This window comes from Thamnophis elegans, chromosome 7 (assembly GCF_009769535.1).
Source record: "Thamnophis elegans isolate rThaEle1 chromosome 7, rThaEle1.pri, whole genome shotgun sequence".
In the NCBI taxonomy this organism is placed as follows: Eukaryota; Metazoa; Chordata; class Lepidosauria; order Squamata; family Colubridae; genus Thamnophis; species Thamnophis elegans.
Window position 1 is genome coordinate 43,433,747 of NC_045547.1, and position 16,374 is coordinate 43,450,120.

The following is a 16,374-nucleotide window of genomic DNA, read 5'->3' on the forward strand; positions in this document are numbered from 1 at the left end:
GCTGCAGAGAAGATGAAGAGGAAGAGAGTTCCCCCTCAGAATCAGGAGACATCTCAGCCAAGGAGGGGCAAGCCTCAATAGGAGGCAGCTCTGGAGGACCGGTCTATGCCACAATTGAGGGAGGACAGATGGTTCTGGTCCCTTGTGCAGCCTGCCTTTGTGCCCTTTCAAACTCCTTGTCAAGGGCTCTCTGTCTCCTCTCCTCACCCCTAAGAAAAGCCTTAGAAATTTTGGGTGCTTTGCCCTTATCACCACTCTCCTTAGCCTGCCTCTTGCAACTGGCCCTGACCCCTGAAGGCCCTGCCTCCTCTCTTTGAGGAATACGGCCTGAGAGGGCATTGGAAGCATCGGATGAATTCATGAGGGCAACTAGAAATCAATCCAGAAATAAAAAGGAACAGTCTCACCGGATCCGAAGTGGAGGCAGGCAAAGGAAGCTGTCCCCACAGTTTTTCAGAGCGCTGGCAAGCCTGTGGTCCTCAAAATGGCACCCGCAGTCTCTCCGCACCTTCAACGAACCGTTTGGAGCTTCAAAATGGTGTCCGTGGCTTTTCGCGCTTTCCGCGGCTTTAGCAGCACCTCTGAGGACGGAAAACTACAGCACAGCCGAGGAAGGCAGGAACAGGGAAATTTGCTCCCTGGGCAGCTTCTGAGCCGCAGCTCGTGAGCCTGGTGGTCAGTGTGGCTAGAAATGTGACTCCCTGTGTTCCGGAGCGAACTTGTGGGCGTGTGAGTCTGTAGAGCCACAGGGAGGTAGCAACCAGGTCAGAGACCCAAAGGCCAGATTTTCAAATCTCCCACTCAATCCGATGTTGTGGAGAGCCGGAGAAAAAAATTTAAAGGGCAATTTTTTTTTTAAAGGCAATTAGAGGTACCTTTGTCAAACAAGCCTAAATTTAGTCAGGAGAGAACAATTCTCACATCTGTCCAGGTTGGACTGAATCTAGAACTGAGGGGAGCCACCAGTGCATGATGACATCACAGAATGTAGACCCAGTCCAGTTGGTTACTAGACAGAGCGCACCCAATCTGGCTGCTGTCTCCACTGACATAGGAAAATTGCTTACACTCTAAAAGAAAAACCCCAAAGAGTAAGAATTCCTGATAGCCCTTACCAATGGTCTCAGCAAATCTCTAGAGATTTCAATCTCTGTGCTTCAGATTTGAAGCTGAAAAGATACTTCAGAGCATTTCTTAGGGTGCTTACTGCATCTCTTGGCACATGTATAAAGAAGATGTGTCTATCTGTACTTGCATTATAACTTTGCAGTCCAAGGAAAAAATATTTTTAAGCTAAGGAAGCATGTTCATACCTTTTCTGAAACTTACACTGTTTTGTCACTTTCTTACACCAAACACTTATTTTCTTGGGAAGCACAGATATTGTGTATTCCTTAATGAGGTGCTGATATGTATAATCTGAAGCATCTTTTGGGTTTAGATTCAGAATATAGTACATCTGTACTTTTCTATATATTGTGTGAATATGGAGAAGCATCAATTAATTTATAACATAGTAGGTTTCAACTATTTCCACATCTAGTTGCAATACTAAGAGAACTTTTATCCATGCCTCTCTTAACTTGATCTAGTAGTGGTAATCTTTAGTGGTAAAGAAAATAGAAAAAGAAAATGAGTATCAATTTTATTCTACAACTCTTTTTTCTTCTGATTTTCCTTTATTGTTCTCACCCCTCTCTCCCCATTCCTCTTCTTTATTTCCTTTTTGTATATGGTTGGGGGTCTTCCAACATTAAATGTACTAAAGTGGATTCTTAATTCAAGAATGTCTAGAGTCAAGGGATGAGGAGAAACTTTTGTGAATCCTTACATCAACATTTTAATATATTTTAATTTATATTTCAATTATTAATTCTATTGTCATTAGGGACTATTGATGGAATAAATTTAAACAAAGTGCCTAGTGCATTTTTGTGAAAAATGAATAGGGTACCAATGCTAAAGCAAACACCATTTTTTCTTCAACCTTTATCTCCTTTTTATGTGTCTTGTCCCAATTGGCTTTAGTATGACTCTTCCTCTCCTCTCATGCCTGTGATGGACTCTGTAGATCCTGCATCATGGAGGCAGGGCTTACATAGAACTGGCATTATTCTTGTGCCAAGTAAAGGTGAAAAGTCTCTGGTGAGGGCATTGTATGTTTAGCTTTTTTTTCAGGTTACCAAATAACAACTGCTAATTCCAATGTTGGCATCATAATTGCATGATTTTAAACAGTGTTGTTTGTGCATCATGGCAAGTATGTATTCATAGTGCGACATTTAAAGCTAACCTTTGAAAAAAAATAGTTATTTTGAAATTTTAACTTGCTCAGGAAATGGTATGAAGCTTTTCTTTCTTCTCCAGAAATATAAAACATATATTTGAACATAAAGCATGGAATACTAGAATTAAAGTGATGGAAAATTAGTGTGTCTTATGTGACCTGTTTATAGACCCAAAGAGAAGCTCAAATTCTTGAACTTTGACAGAAGCAATTATTATTTGCGTTCATCCCCATTATTTTCTCAGCTTAAATAAATATTTTTGTTATAAAATAAAGTACCAAACAAATTATTCTATGGACTAACAGAAATATTGCATTCATACATTATGCAAAGCCACATTAATGGTTTTGTATTTTGCACTGTTGCAATCAGTATTGTATTTTGTATTTTGCACTGTTGCAAGACCATTGTAATGTCTTACTAAGGAACCATGATAAATGATAATCACAGTTTATTGCAATGTATGAATCCAGCCAATATTGCAATATTCATTAAACTTTTTCATTGCTGCTGCTTGGCTAGGAAGGAACCCTGCCTTTCATTTTTGGAGAGAGGATTAGAGTATTGACAAAGCAATACTTTTGAAGATTTTTCATTATTGTTTTATTTGAAAAGTATTCCTTGGGTGGGGGGGACAATGTCCTGAGTAGCAGAACATTTTAAAGATTTTTTTTAAAAGGAGGCTTGTTAGAATTATTTTCCAAATAATCTATGTAATTTTGAATGAGGCTTCATATAGTTGCTGTATATGACTCTCTGATGAACTCATATTTAATGTTTATTTTTGGATCTTTAAGGTTTTATAAAGATAAGTGGAAGAATGCAAAGATTAATTGCTATATTCCTTAAATATGTTGTGTAAATGTGGTTTGAACAAAGTAGAGTTCTAACCTTCGCAATCTCCACAAAGCAAAAAATAGAGTTGCTTGCCTGAACTTCTATTCTCTAAGTGTGCATTGTGTGATTGGGTATCATATTTTCATTCTGTAACACAGAAACTTATATTTTAGCCTATATTCTTTGTTTTGGTATTAAAGATGGTTGCAATGTAATTAAGCAGAATATTGCTACTTCTCTGATTTATGTATACTTGTCAGTGAACAGAGCAGAAAACCTGTTGTTGTTGAGATTCTAGAATTTCTTGTTTTCTGGTCTGTGCATGCCCTTTCTTAAATGTTTGACTGCACGGTGGATGCTTGGAAACAAGCTTATAAAAAAGCAACTCTGTGTTTTGCAGTTTCCAACTTCAACTAAGATTTCTCCCAAAGAAGAAGAACGAAAAGATGAGTCTCCTGCTTCTTGGAGATTGGGTCTTCGAAAGACTGGCAGTTACGGGGCTCTGGCAGAAATTACAGCTAGCAAAGAAACTCAGAAAGAAAAAGATTCAACGGGTGTTATACGTTCAGCTTCAAGCCCTAGATTGTCATCTTCATTAGAGAACAAAGACAAGGTAACTATTTTCCTCCAAAATTTGTAACATAATTAATTAAGCACGAAGGAAAACGGTTCTTTAAAAAGAAAACTTTAAATTGGTTGTAACTGAAATATTATTTTAAAAATTCTTTAAGGAGAGAGATACCAAAACAACCAGGCTTGCGTATGTGGCACCTACAATACCAAGACGACTGGCCAGTACATCAGATATTGAAGAAAAAGAAAATAGGGATTCTTCAGCCAGTATAATACGTGGTAGTGGTTCTTATACTAGAAGAAAATGGGAAGAAGATGCAAAAAAAAATATCTCAAATGAAGGAACTGCATCACTAAATTCAAGCTACCAGAAAAGGTAAATAAATAACACTTTATAATATGAGGTATTTTCCAGAATTAGCAAAAAAACAAGAGTGTAAAAGAATATTAACATTTTTTTCTTTTAGCTATATAGTGAGTGCTTGATTTTGAGTATAATTTAGTCAAAGAGAAATTTAAAGAACAGTAGTATTTAACCATTTTAATATATTTCAATACACAGTTGAATAATATAGTATATGTAATTTATACTAAATCCAGAAAAAGAATAGTTTACCATAAATGAAAAATAACAATTACTTCTTTACTACAATGATTTCTGTACTTGTTTGACGTGAAAGTTGGTTTTGGTCTTATTCCCCCATCTGTTGGTATGAGTGTATTCACGTGTGAGATGTTGGGGCAGAGGTATTATTCTCTAAGCTGTTTCTCTGGGTTTTTAATTTTTTTTTGTACCTGCTTTTATTTTGTCAGGAATTATGTTAAATTTAGAATTGTCTTTCTTTTGATATTAATAACTACAGCTGTGTGAAAAAGTCCTTTCAGTTTTAAGCTGTATTTACATGTTTAATCAACTTTTCACTCATAGAAACCATCCAAAATTAGTACTTTGATGTTGGATTGAGATACAGAATTTTTATTAATATAACCAAAGTCTTTTTAAGGTTTTGAGTTGAGTTTATGTGCTAAAACAAACACAACTTGAATTTTTGAGAATGCTAGGATTGAAAGTAGCCAATCAGCAGCGAGCTTTGGCTGACCAATCAAAATGCACAGAGGCTAAATCTATGAACCAATCAATGTTGTCATACTCTCTGACTATAAATAGGCATGAAAAACATCGAGAAATTTAATTTAGCTCTGGCTGCAGGCAAGGATTAAGGCCTTTGCTTTCACCAGTACTGAGCAGCGGCATCACATCATTGTGCTTCATGAAGAGGGTTACTCCTGTACAGAAATAGCCAAGAGAGTGAAATGCCATCGCACCACAGTGAGCAGAGTGGTTGAAAAATACCAAATAACTGGTTCAGTTGATGACAGGCTCTGCTCTGGAAGACCAAGAAAGTCACAAAATGGCAAAACGCATTTCGATGCCTGACAGGAAGCTCACCTCACCTCAGATTACAAGAATTTGGGGTGAAACATGATGTAAAAGTACACAAGCACAGTGTGTCGCAGAGTGCTTGCCAGAGGGCTCAATGGTTGCAGGGCTAGTAAACCTTTGCTCACAGACGCTCACCGCTCTCGTTGACATGTGTGGGCCAAGAAGTATGTCAAGTGGACCAACAAACAGTGGACCAAGGTCATCTTCAGTGATGAGAGCAATTTCTACTAGAATGGGAATCAGTGCAATAAGTATGTCAGTATGTACTGCCTGAATCTATCTGTGAAGCATCCATTGCATGTGATGATCTGGGGCTGGATTCTGGTATTGGTCGGATACAAATCATGCAAGGAATCATGAATTCCAAGTAGTATGTTGAAGTCCTGGAAAAGACCATGCTTCCTTCAGCTCAGCAACTTGTAGGGAAGGACTTTTACTTCCAGAATGACAACACTCCTTGTCATTGAGCCAAGTCCGCAGTGGATGAAGAAGCATGGTGTTCGACTCCTGGATTGGCCAGCTCAGAGCCTAGATTTGAACCCAATTGAGAACTTGTGGGCCAAGATTGGTTACAAAATAAGCAAGAAGCAACTGAAGACCAAGCAGGATCTGATTGAATCCATTATTGCAGCCCGGCACCACATTGTCACCAAAGATCATGTGCAAAGGCTTGTACAGTCTATGCTGAAACAATGCCGCCTGATGATAAGCAATAAGGGCTGGCCAATTTCATATTAGTAACCATGTTTGGTTACCTAATGGTCCTTTTCAGGGCCACAAATAATAAAAATGTTAACAAAACACTAGCATTGGCCTTAGTAATTGCAACACGTATGCCACAGGGTATGCATCAATTAATCTGTTTTCATAGTCATTGTAAGCACACATTGTAAGCATGCAAGAAAATTCACAATCCCCATCCAAACAGCACCAAATTGCAAAAAGCTTATGCTTTTCACTTAAAAACCACCAGTATTTATTTAAATATAACTATTTGCATAGCAATTAGCATAAAATATCATAAAATCAACGGCCTATCCAAAAAATGTCATAAGCCGTAAAGCATGTAGGACTTTTTCACACAGCTGTAAAAGGCGCATTTTATGTAATTCACTAGGTGTTCTTTAAGTCTTCCATAATGTAATGAACTAAATAAATGTAAGAATATTGTCTTCTCCAGCTAGGTGGAGATAGTATCCAGGAATGGGTTGACCTCATCTGCTCGCTGGATTGTCAAAGCTCTTAAGACACTCCCTTGTTGCTAGGGTTTCCCAGCTTTTGGCTCAGTCAAGGAGTCAAAAGGACAGACGGGTCAAATCTTGGAATTCCTGAAAAATATATCTGAATTAGTCTAATTTGTGAGTAATTGCCCAGCTGACTCCCTCTCCTAGGTAACGTCATGGGGGTCTGGCTCCTGAGGGAGATAGTTAATTGCCAGGCAATCCTTTCGCTAAACGCCATTGACAGTCTGTTAATTGTTGGTGATCAAGCAGCTCCACCCCTCCTGGCTCAGAGAGAGAAGGAGCTTAGTAGTTCCGTGCTTTCCCTTGCTTGCTGGGCGCCATCGCTAGCACAGCAGCTTTGCACCTTTTTCAAACTGTCACTTCAACTTTAACTGTGAATCCGTTAACTGCTAGCTCTCTAAAGAACTCTGCGCCCACAGATTTCAGCACGCTTAAGCTTGATGGTACTTTGCCTTCCACCTTTTACTGGGCGCCTTCATTCCAACAGAGGCTTCACGCCTTTCAAACTGCCACTTTAGCCAGGCCAAGTTAGCGCGTCACAAAGACTCCTCAGTTTGACAGCTTGGCACCGCAGTAATAGCATTTTAAGAATAGCATATTCTGCTCCAGTTATCTGGTCCATCTGGTCATCGATGAGGGAGAATCAAGGTTACTGCAAGACACATCGAGTCTGTCACTTCACCTTCGCCAAATCTGGGGAATGTCTCAACAGCTTTGACAGATTCAGTCCAATCAGCAAGCAGATGAGGTCAACCCATTCCTGGATGCTATCTCCACCTCATGAAAAGAGGTGTCTCAGGTAAGAACCAATGCCCCTTTCCTCTCACTGGAAGTAACAATAGAAATAGCATTGCCTTTCATTGATATGAATGTTTTAGGTGGGTATCAGTTCTTCACTAATGAGTTTGCTTTATAATTTGTATTACTTTATAACCAGTATATTTTTGGTTTCTTAAAACATGCATTTTAATGGATTTCATTTGTTGCTTTTACTTGCATAGTTGTAATTATAGTTATTATTAAATATATAAAATAGTAATTACATCATTACCATTTGATAAATATGCCATAGTATTACATGGATATTCACAAACATATTGTTTGTGAAGACTGAGTTAAAACTGTAGTTATCTAGAAGAGGGGAAAAGTAGTTGCCCTGTATTATAATTATCATCTTTTTTTAGTGGATTTAATTGGCATTTGGTTAAAAAATCATCAGTGTAAAATTATTTCAATTTTTTTTAATTTGGTAGCAGTTCCTTTGGTAGAAGACAAGATGACTTGATTAATACTAGTGTTCCAAATACTACATCTATATCAACTGTTACCTCTCTCACTGGTCTTCAGAAAAATCTGCTTTCTAGTACAAGCACTGCTGCAAAGGCCACAACAGGTTCAGCAACATCAGCCATGCAAAGCAGGTGAGATTAATATGAGCTTTTGTGCATAATATACTGGGCCTGCAGTTTTGTGCTGATTTTGTGCCTATAGGTAGGTGCATTAAAAGCATTTGAGGCCAGAGGAATACCACATGTGCGCTTAAATTAACTTTCAACTCAAGTTGTAGTAGTGCTCTGATTCTAAGACAAATTCTTTTTTTCTTGGCGTAATTCACTTATTTGGACCTTATTATGGATTTAATACACTGATTTCTGTGGGTTTTGAATATTTCTTAAGTACATTACCAGAAATATTGATATCCAGAGTGATTTTTGACAGACCCCGCCTTATTTTATCACAGAGAGATAAAAAAAAGCTTTTTGATTGACCCATTTTAATTCCCATATCTGCTTTTTTGGAGGGGAACATTCCTAAAAAAAACGCTATTTGTATGTATTTAATTAATCCATTTATATTTCCTCCCATCTCATATTTTCTTCACTCTGGGTGACTCACAATAATATATATAAAAAACCCCACTAAAACAATAGAGTAATTACAATTTCAGAGCCATAAAATATTTTTAAAAGGCCATCCAACAAAATCCATATCAGAGGTGTTCTTATAGCCATCAAAAACAGTCAACAAGACTACTGCCTGGGCTCTGCCCCACTTCTAATTCTTTACCTCTGATGGCAAAACCACGTTTTCAAGACTTTACGAAAAGTTAGCAGGGTCGAAGCCATTCTGATTTCTGGGATGGGGTGGGGGCAATCATATTCCAAAGACATGATAGAAAAGTGTTCTTTCAGATGATATTTCTTGGTCAATGGAACTCAGAGCACGCCTCTCTTGCATGACTCGATAGGATGAGTAAATGTAATTTGCATGTGATTAGGTAGAAATCAAAACCATGGATTATATACTGTTGTTCTGCCAATTTTGTAACATTATTTTTGTGCGTATCCAATTATGATAATATTATTTAGATATGATTGAGGATAACATTTATACACTGATCAAGAAGTAGAAATGTCGGGTAGTTTATCTGGGTTCTTTGCACTTAAGATGATAGAATATAAACATAACTTCAACTGGAGTATTTATTTAACTTATTAAATATGATGGCCATTTTGCTATCCAAAGCAACTCTGGGTATCTTACAGTATAATAAAAATAGAGTTGTCAGAACAATTATAAATTTAAGAACAATTAAAATTACAAGGATTAAGACTAAAAATCACAGACTCAAGCAGAGGGGTAGTGTCTTCTCTGTCATTGCACCAACCACTTCTAGCTTAAAGCATCTGTAACTGGCAAAGTATTACTGCTGTGTTTTCCCCAAAATAAGACCCTATCTTATAATTTTTTGCCACCAAAAAAGGCACCAGGTCTTATTTTTTGGGGGGGGAGTCATTCACTGACTCACCTGAGTTACTTGCGTCACCCCCAGCCTCCTTTTCACTGTTAGAGGCCTTCAGGATCTGCTTCAGATAGTTGTATCCAGGACTCGCACACCTCGGTCCATTTCTTCTGCAGCCGTCAAGGCTTTCCTGAAGGCCTCTGTAGCCGATAACAGAGCTCTGAATCAATGCGGAGCTCTTGTTAACAGCTACAGAGGCCTTCAGGAAAGCCTTGCCAGCTGCAGAAGAAATGGGCCGAGAAGTGCGAGGCCTGGCTGCAACTATTCGAAGGTGAGTAGTAGGACAGCTCTACCCTCCCATCCCCACCCTAGCTTAATTTTTACCCTTGCACGCTGGAGTGGGCAGAGTTTTAATTAGGACTTATTTTGGGATAGGGCATATATTGGCGCACGTGTAAAAATCAAGCTAGGGCTTACTTTCTGAGTATGTCGTATTTTCAGGGAAACACAGTACATGTTAATATAATTTAACATTTCTTTAGGTGTATTATGTTAGCCATTTTATGTTTAAATTTCAATGCCTCATTTTGTCATTTTACATATGACCTCTGGCTCAAAATCCAAATAACATTCACATAAAAAGAATAGCTATGCATCATTGCATAATAATAACATCAGAACTTGAGAAATAAAGTGAAAAGACAGTCCAGTACAATTCACTTGGAACATTTGGCTAATTTTAAAACAAAGCTTAGCAAGTTTGCATATTTTTTTAAAAAATTAAAAAAAAAACATTTCTTTGTATCACACTCTTTGCTTTTATTGCTTAGCCATTTTTCTTTTTCTTTTATTGTTTTTGCTGGGTTCCTTAGTACCTCAAATCGTTTATGGGCTGACGATAACACTGAGAAAGACAGAGACAATGTTTCTACAGCACTGACTGTTCCTGTTGCACCCTCAGTTGTAAATACTGGGGTTACTACTACTGCCTTAACTACAACTACTACTGGTACTGTGTCATCTTCAGAAGTCAGGGAGAGACGCAGGTGTGTAAACATAAAAAATATTACTTTTCTTATATAGATAGATATTAGAATGCTTCTTGCTAATTATACGTTCAAACCACTGTTCAGTTATACTGTACTTTTCTAAAATATGGTATATGTTATGTGTGCTTTCTGTAACTCCTTGCATATTTTAAATTTAAGATAATGAGTGGCATTTAATGTTTCCATTGTCATAGTCTTTCATTATTTGTAGATTTTTGAGAAGAATTTTTATGAGAAGAATTTATTTTTCCTTTATAAGCAAAGATTGATTGATTTATTAGCTATTTGAAAACACCACTCAGTAGAAATGCATAATAATAATAATAATAATAATAATAATAATAATAGAAAAACAAAAAGAAAATAAGAGATTCCCCAGCTTCTTCAAGGTAGTATTAAATGAAGTCTACTACAAAGACATGCTAGGTCTTATTTTTGGGGAAACATGGTATTTGAGATTACTAAACTATTTTTAATATCAAATCAAAGTTCAAAAATAAACTCTAGTGGCCAGTAAATTATGAATAATAAGTCATAATAAACTATAAGCATAAATTACTATAATAATATTTTATTATTTATAAATGGTTTTTAAATTGAATTAAGTTGTATCACAAATATAATGTGATTTTTGACAATGATGGTTACTTAGTTTGCTATTTATTTAAAATGAAAGAGTGTGAGTGTGTGAGTGATTTCCAATAAAAGGCATAAAGTGTCATGGTAGCTGTACAAAAGAATATTAGAATTAGTAAAGTTTATAGGAAGATATTTGTTTAAATAGTTAAATTCATAGTATATTTTTAAATAAGTAGTGTTAATTAATAAACATTTAATTTTAAAATATAATAAACTGTATAGTTGTTACAGCAATTTTCCAGAATCATGTTTGAAACTGATGGTAAAAATTTGTTATAGTTGAAAAATCTATTTGCCCACAAGCAAACTTTTTTCTATGTTAAGTATCTTGAAATGGGAGGGAGAACTCCCAATCTCTTTCGATGGGAATATGATTCATAGCGCTTGGAATATTTCAGCTTGGGGATGGCTTTGGCGCTCTCTTTTTGCCTCCCCCACCCCTTTGAGCGGAACAAACTCATTTGGGGAATGAAAATCCAGAACGGCTCCCCACTTCAAGTCAAGGTTGAGGTCTGATCTTCTCCTGTTAGGAGAGAGCCAAAGCCATCCCCGTCTTTGGTGCCAGGAGGCTTCACAGGGAGGTCTGCTAGAACCAAAACAAGGTCGCCCGCCCATGCCTGGGGGTGGGGTGGGGAAGCACCAAAAATGGGGCATGGGAGAACCGTGCCGCACCCCCACCCGCCTGAATTTGTGTTCTTTCCCCTCCTCCCATGTATGCACCTGTGATCTCCCTCTATTCCCCACACATTAACACGTGTCTCCTGCCAACACCAGACACTCAAAAATCAGCTGGCTGGCAGGAGGCGCGGGAATGTGCAGTGGGTCTGAGCTGGGCAACTGCTTGCATGCCAGCAAAAAGGGCTCTGCGTGCCGCCTGTGGCACACATTCCATAGGTTCGCCATCACGGCTCTAGCTGAACAATTCACTTTGCTACTTTGCAGCGTTGCTCTCCAAAGTCTACTTGCAGACTGCCACTGTGTGAAGGATCTTGTGAGGTGATTCTGGGATTCTCTTACCCCAGGAGAATCGTATGAACTTAGGGAACTTGGTTTCCTTGTTTTAAAATTTAAAAAGCTTCAGTCCACAAAAGGCTCCCTTTCCCAGAGCTTTCCCCTGGACTGTGTCAGTCGGTCATCTTCATACAATTGCTGCTCTGTTGTTGGGAGGTTAGGCAAGACGATCACTTTTTAAAAAATATTTTTTTTGAATAAACACAGACAAAACACAACAAATACCACAAAAATATCTTCCATTACAAATTGTAAAAAGTGTGTCAATTGGGTACAAAGAACTTTCGTGCATCCCTTCCACAGTCATCGCCTACAATTCATATCAAGTTATATATTTTAAATCAAATATATTTATGTATATTACTATCATCATACCTCAGTCTTCATATCACTATAATTGTTTTTACGTCCCTTTATATAAAATATTCCAAAACTTAAAGCAAAACCACATCCATTATCTATTTTCCATTATCTATTTTCAATATCATCCAGCAACATTACATCTTTATAACACTTTCTAAATAAAAATTAATTATGTTTAATAACAAAGTTTCTAGCCCCCTTTCTTAATTATTGTTTACAATTTATATCCAATTTCCCTTTTATCAATCATTTATTTAACAATATCATTTCATATTTTTTTTGGTCTTAGTTTAAGTAAATTTGACTTACTCTTTTTTTTAATATTATAAGTTTTCATACATAACAAAGTTTCTAAACTTCCTTTCATGGTCACCATTTAGAATTTATACCAAATTTCTTCTTATCAAACCAATACATATGTGTACATTGTACATTGTTATCATTAGCAATTATTTATCAATTATTTATCTAACTACATCCATTATCACTTCCTTTTTAACATAATGCTCTAATTTTAACTAAATTTGACTAATGTTTTGTTATTAGTTTTCATATCTCAACCTTTGTCTTTCTAGTAATAATGCAATCTTATGTCTTTTGCCATTTGTGGAATTAGTCTTCTGGTTATTTCCGTAATCAAATTTGTGTGGACTTCTCTTCACAACTTGTTGCTTTTTACAAAATCTTGTAAAATCTCAAGACCCTCCATCAGCTTCTTTAATCAGCTTATCTTTGGTTATCAGTAGTGCTTTTGTCAAAGTTTCTCTCCTTGAATCCATCATTTCTCTTTTTTCTTCTTCTATACCTTGAAATCTGGGGTAGAGCTCCTTTCCATCTATTTTCCTTTTCCATGTTTTACTCTTTCTATCTCCAACCACACTCAGTTCACTGTCAGTATCCACAATTATCTTGCCTCTTTATTCATTTTTCCCTTGGGTTTTTAGGACTCTAACCTCCACTTTTTCCATTTGCTGGACATCTTCAATTTTTCCATCGAATTTTACTGCATTACAATCTGTATTTTCCAATCTCTTCTCAATTCTCTCTGTTGTTTCTAATAATTTTTAAATTTCAAACATAATCTGTTGTAATGTTATGGTTTCTTTTTGGTGTTGTGCCATTCTTCCAACTAGTATACACTGCCACTCTACTTTCAAAACAAGGTTTTGAAGAGCACCTGTATAAACAACCCATTCTCTTCTCCTTATCTCTTCTGTAAACAAGCTGAAGCCTTTAAAGTGCAAAGTTAAAATGAGAAAAAAGAGAAAGCAATATTTCCAGAACTCAATCTCCAACCTCCAAATGGCAGTGTAACTTCTTTTCCCTCTGATGTTACTACCATCTTTATATTCCTTTTATATCTTATTTATATTCCAGGCTTAAAAGAAACAAAATTCTTAAACAGAGCAGCATAAAGAGAAAAAAATCCATTCAAACCAATATTATAAAAATAAAGAAAAAGATTTAATCCATAGGTAAAAAAAAGAAATAATAATAAGAAAAAGCAATACTTTCACTTTAAAAAGTAGGAAATATTTGCCAAACTTCCATCCATAAAAGAAAATAAAAAAAAGGATAACACACTGTCCAATATAGCTTAATTTCTCTGCTTATTTTCTTTTCTTTGCAAGTTTAATTTAGCTTTGATTTTGGGGGGGCAGTCTCTTTTATAACAATAAAATTTCCTCACCAGATTGGCACACTTTTTCCTTCCGCTTTCCTCCCATTGTGGAGCTGTCCCAACTTCAGCAGCTTTTGGCTGTGCTTCTGTTGCCGGCAAGAAGAGATTCTCTTGGATCAATCAGGGACTTTGCGATGTCCCTGAGATCAGCAAGACGTACTCTTCCCTGTCACCGTCTCTTCGGGTTTAGGTCAAAAAGGACTGTCCAGCGGCAAAAGTATCGACGTCGTACCGTTGCGACGTCAGCTCCTGTTTTCGGCAAGGCAATCTCTAAGGTTCCTTTTAATCAATGAGTCTGAGGAACCATTCTGAAGTACAACAAAAATACACGTATGCATATAAATTGTGTGAGTGTGCAGGTGCTGAAACATACTTCAAATGCAGATTCAGAGCTACAATTGACTTTTAAGATACTACAATAGAATACATGCCTAAATATAGAATGTAAAATGATGAAGTAAACAGTAAATATAAATATTCTTAAGGTTTTTTGACCTTCTCAACATAAAGCTTACAAAGGAATAATTCATTAAAAAAGGTAATGGAAACTCAGTTGTTATGTAATATATGTAAGATTAGTGCATGATGCATATAATGACTGTTTCTGTTCTAAGCTTTTTAAATATAAAAAGCCAGTTTATGTAAAAGAAAGGCTTAAAAAGCAAGTTGAAAATCTAGGCATTTGGTTTGTTCATCACTCTCATTAGCATGTCAAGATGCTTATGAACATTTCACAGAATCAAACAACCAATTTAAGTTTCTAATTTTCAAAGTATTTTTTAAAATATATTGTGTTGCATGTCTCTTCTTATAAGACTGAATACTTGATATCACATTCATACAAAATAACAACAATTTAAAATTATCTGGTAATTATATATGAGTAGTCCTTGACTTATAACCATTCATTTAACAACCGTTTGAAGTTAGAGCAGCACTGGAAAAAATGATTTAAAACCAGTCCTCGTACCATTGCAGCTTCCCCATGGTTATGTATTCAAAATTCAGGTGTTTGGCAATGGGCATGTATTTATGATGGTTACAATGTCACAAGGTCATGTGATCGCCATTTGTGACTTTCCCAGTCAGTTTCCAACAAGCAAAGTCAATGGAGAATCAGATTTGCTTAAGAACCGTGTTATTAGCTTTAACTGCAGGTGACTTGTTTAACAATTATGGCAAAAAGGTTATAAAATTGAGTGTAACTCACTTAACAATTGTCTTACTTAACAATAGAAATTCTGGTCCCAATTGTGGTTGTAAGTTGAGGACTTGTGAATTATTTTCATGGTACTTAGGGATAAAAATAGTGTGTCGAGCTAAGCATGTGTGATTAATTATCATGCAAACATTCTTTCAAGTCTAATTAAGGAATTAGAAATGCAACATAGGCATTTTCAGCCTTAGCATTATTTAACTAAGAAACTTAAGTGTGTGTGTGTGTGTGTGTGTGTGTTTATCTAAAAGTTCAGTTATGTTACGCTGAGTATTACCTAGCAGATCTTTCATTCCAGGTCATACCTCACTCCAGTTCGGGATGAAGAATCAGAATCCCAAAGAAAAGCTAGATCAAGACAAGCGAGGCAATCCAGAAGATCCACACAGGTACAGCAATCTTTGGTATCTTATAACCATCTCACAAAATGGTGGTATTGTGTGCTTTGCATTTTTTAGATCCTGCCAAAATATATGGTATATAAAGAAGTGATGGGATTTTATAGTGATCTGGAAATGTTTGTGGAGTCCTTGATGCTCTCTGGACTTGATTGTTTGCCCATAGACATTTCATTATCAGAATAGATAATATGTTCCTTGCACTGCCTAGCACTGAAGATACTGTCTAGACTGATCACAAAAAAGTCTGCAAGAAAACAAACAAGCTCAGAAAGCATCAGGGACTCCACAGTTCATGTCTGAGCTACATTTATACTTTCCTAGTGTATTTGTCTTAGCATATAAATCACGTTTTTAAAACAAAATTTTAATTAACTTTTTTCTAAACTTTGCCTTAGTTTCAGTAGTTGCATTCAATGAATAGTTGCTGAGATTTTCCCAATTGCAGAAAAGGATGCATTTGCAAAATAAAAGAGTTGAAAAATGATAAAATTAGCTAGTACTGAGGTGGTTTTTTAAAAAAAGTCATCCATAATGAAATTAACAACAGGCGGGAATAGCTAGAATAAATAGTTATTATTGTATTAGAAGATGAGGCAGAAAAGGGAAGTTGCCTTTTAGTCCCCACATTAGAAGCCCTTGAGGACCCAGATTGTTGGGGGCAATATGCTGACTCTCTGTAAACCGCTTAGAGAGGCCTGAAAGGCCTATGAAGCGGTATATAAGTCTACTGCTATTGACAGAGCAAGGGAGAATGTACTACTTCTCTCCGCTTACCAGTCAGCAAACATGTTACACGTGATTTAGTAGCGAGGCAAGGAATATTTTTCTCTTAAGGCATAAGTTCACTACAGGTTTATTTGCTTGCTTGTATTTATCCCATTTTTA

General features: G+C 36.5%; 1 protein-coding gene across 2 annotated transcripts in view; it reads left to right on the plus strand.

The window, feature by feature from the left end:
* Positions 1-16,374, plus strand: part of PPP1R12A (protein phosphatase 1 regulatory subunit 12A) — a 129,877-nt gene that overhangs the window by 88,756 nt on the left and 24,747 nt on the right. For both annotated transcript variants that reach the window (XM_032220896.1, XM_032220894.1), the window contains exons 10-14: positions 3,526-3,738; positions 3,857-4,074; positions 7,640-7,807; positions 10,002-10,175; positions 15,387-15,477. In XM_032220896.1, the coding sequence (XP_032076787.1) occupies positions 3,526-3,738; positions 3,857-4,074; positions 7,640-7,807; positions 10,002-10,175; positions 15,387-15,477 (864 nt within the window). The remainder of the gene's footprint in view (positions 1-3,525; positions 3,739-3,856; positions 4,075-7,639; positions 7,808-10,001; positions 10,176-15,386; positions 15,478-16,374) is intronic.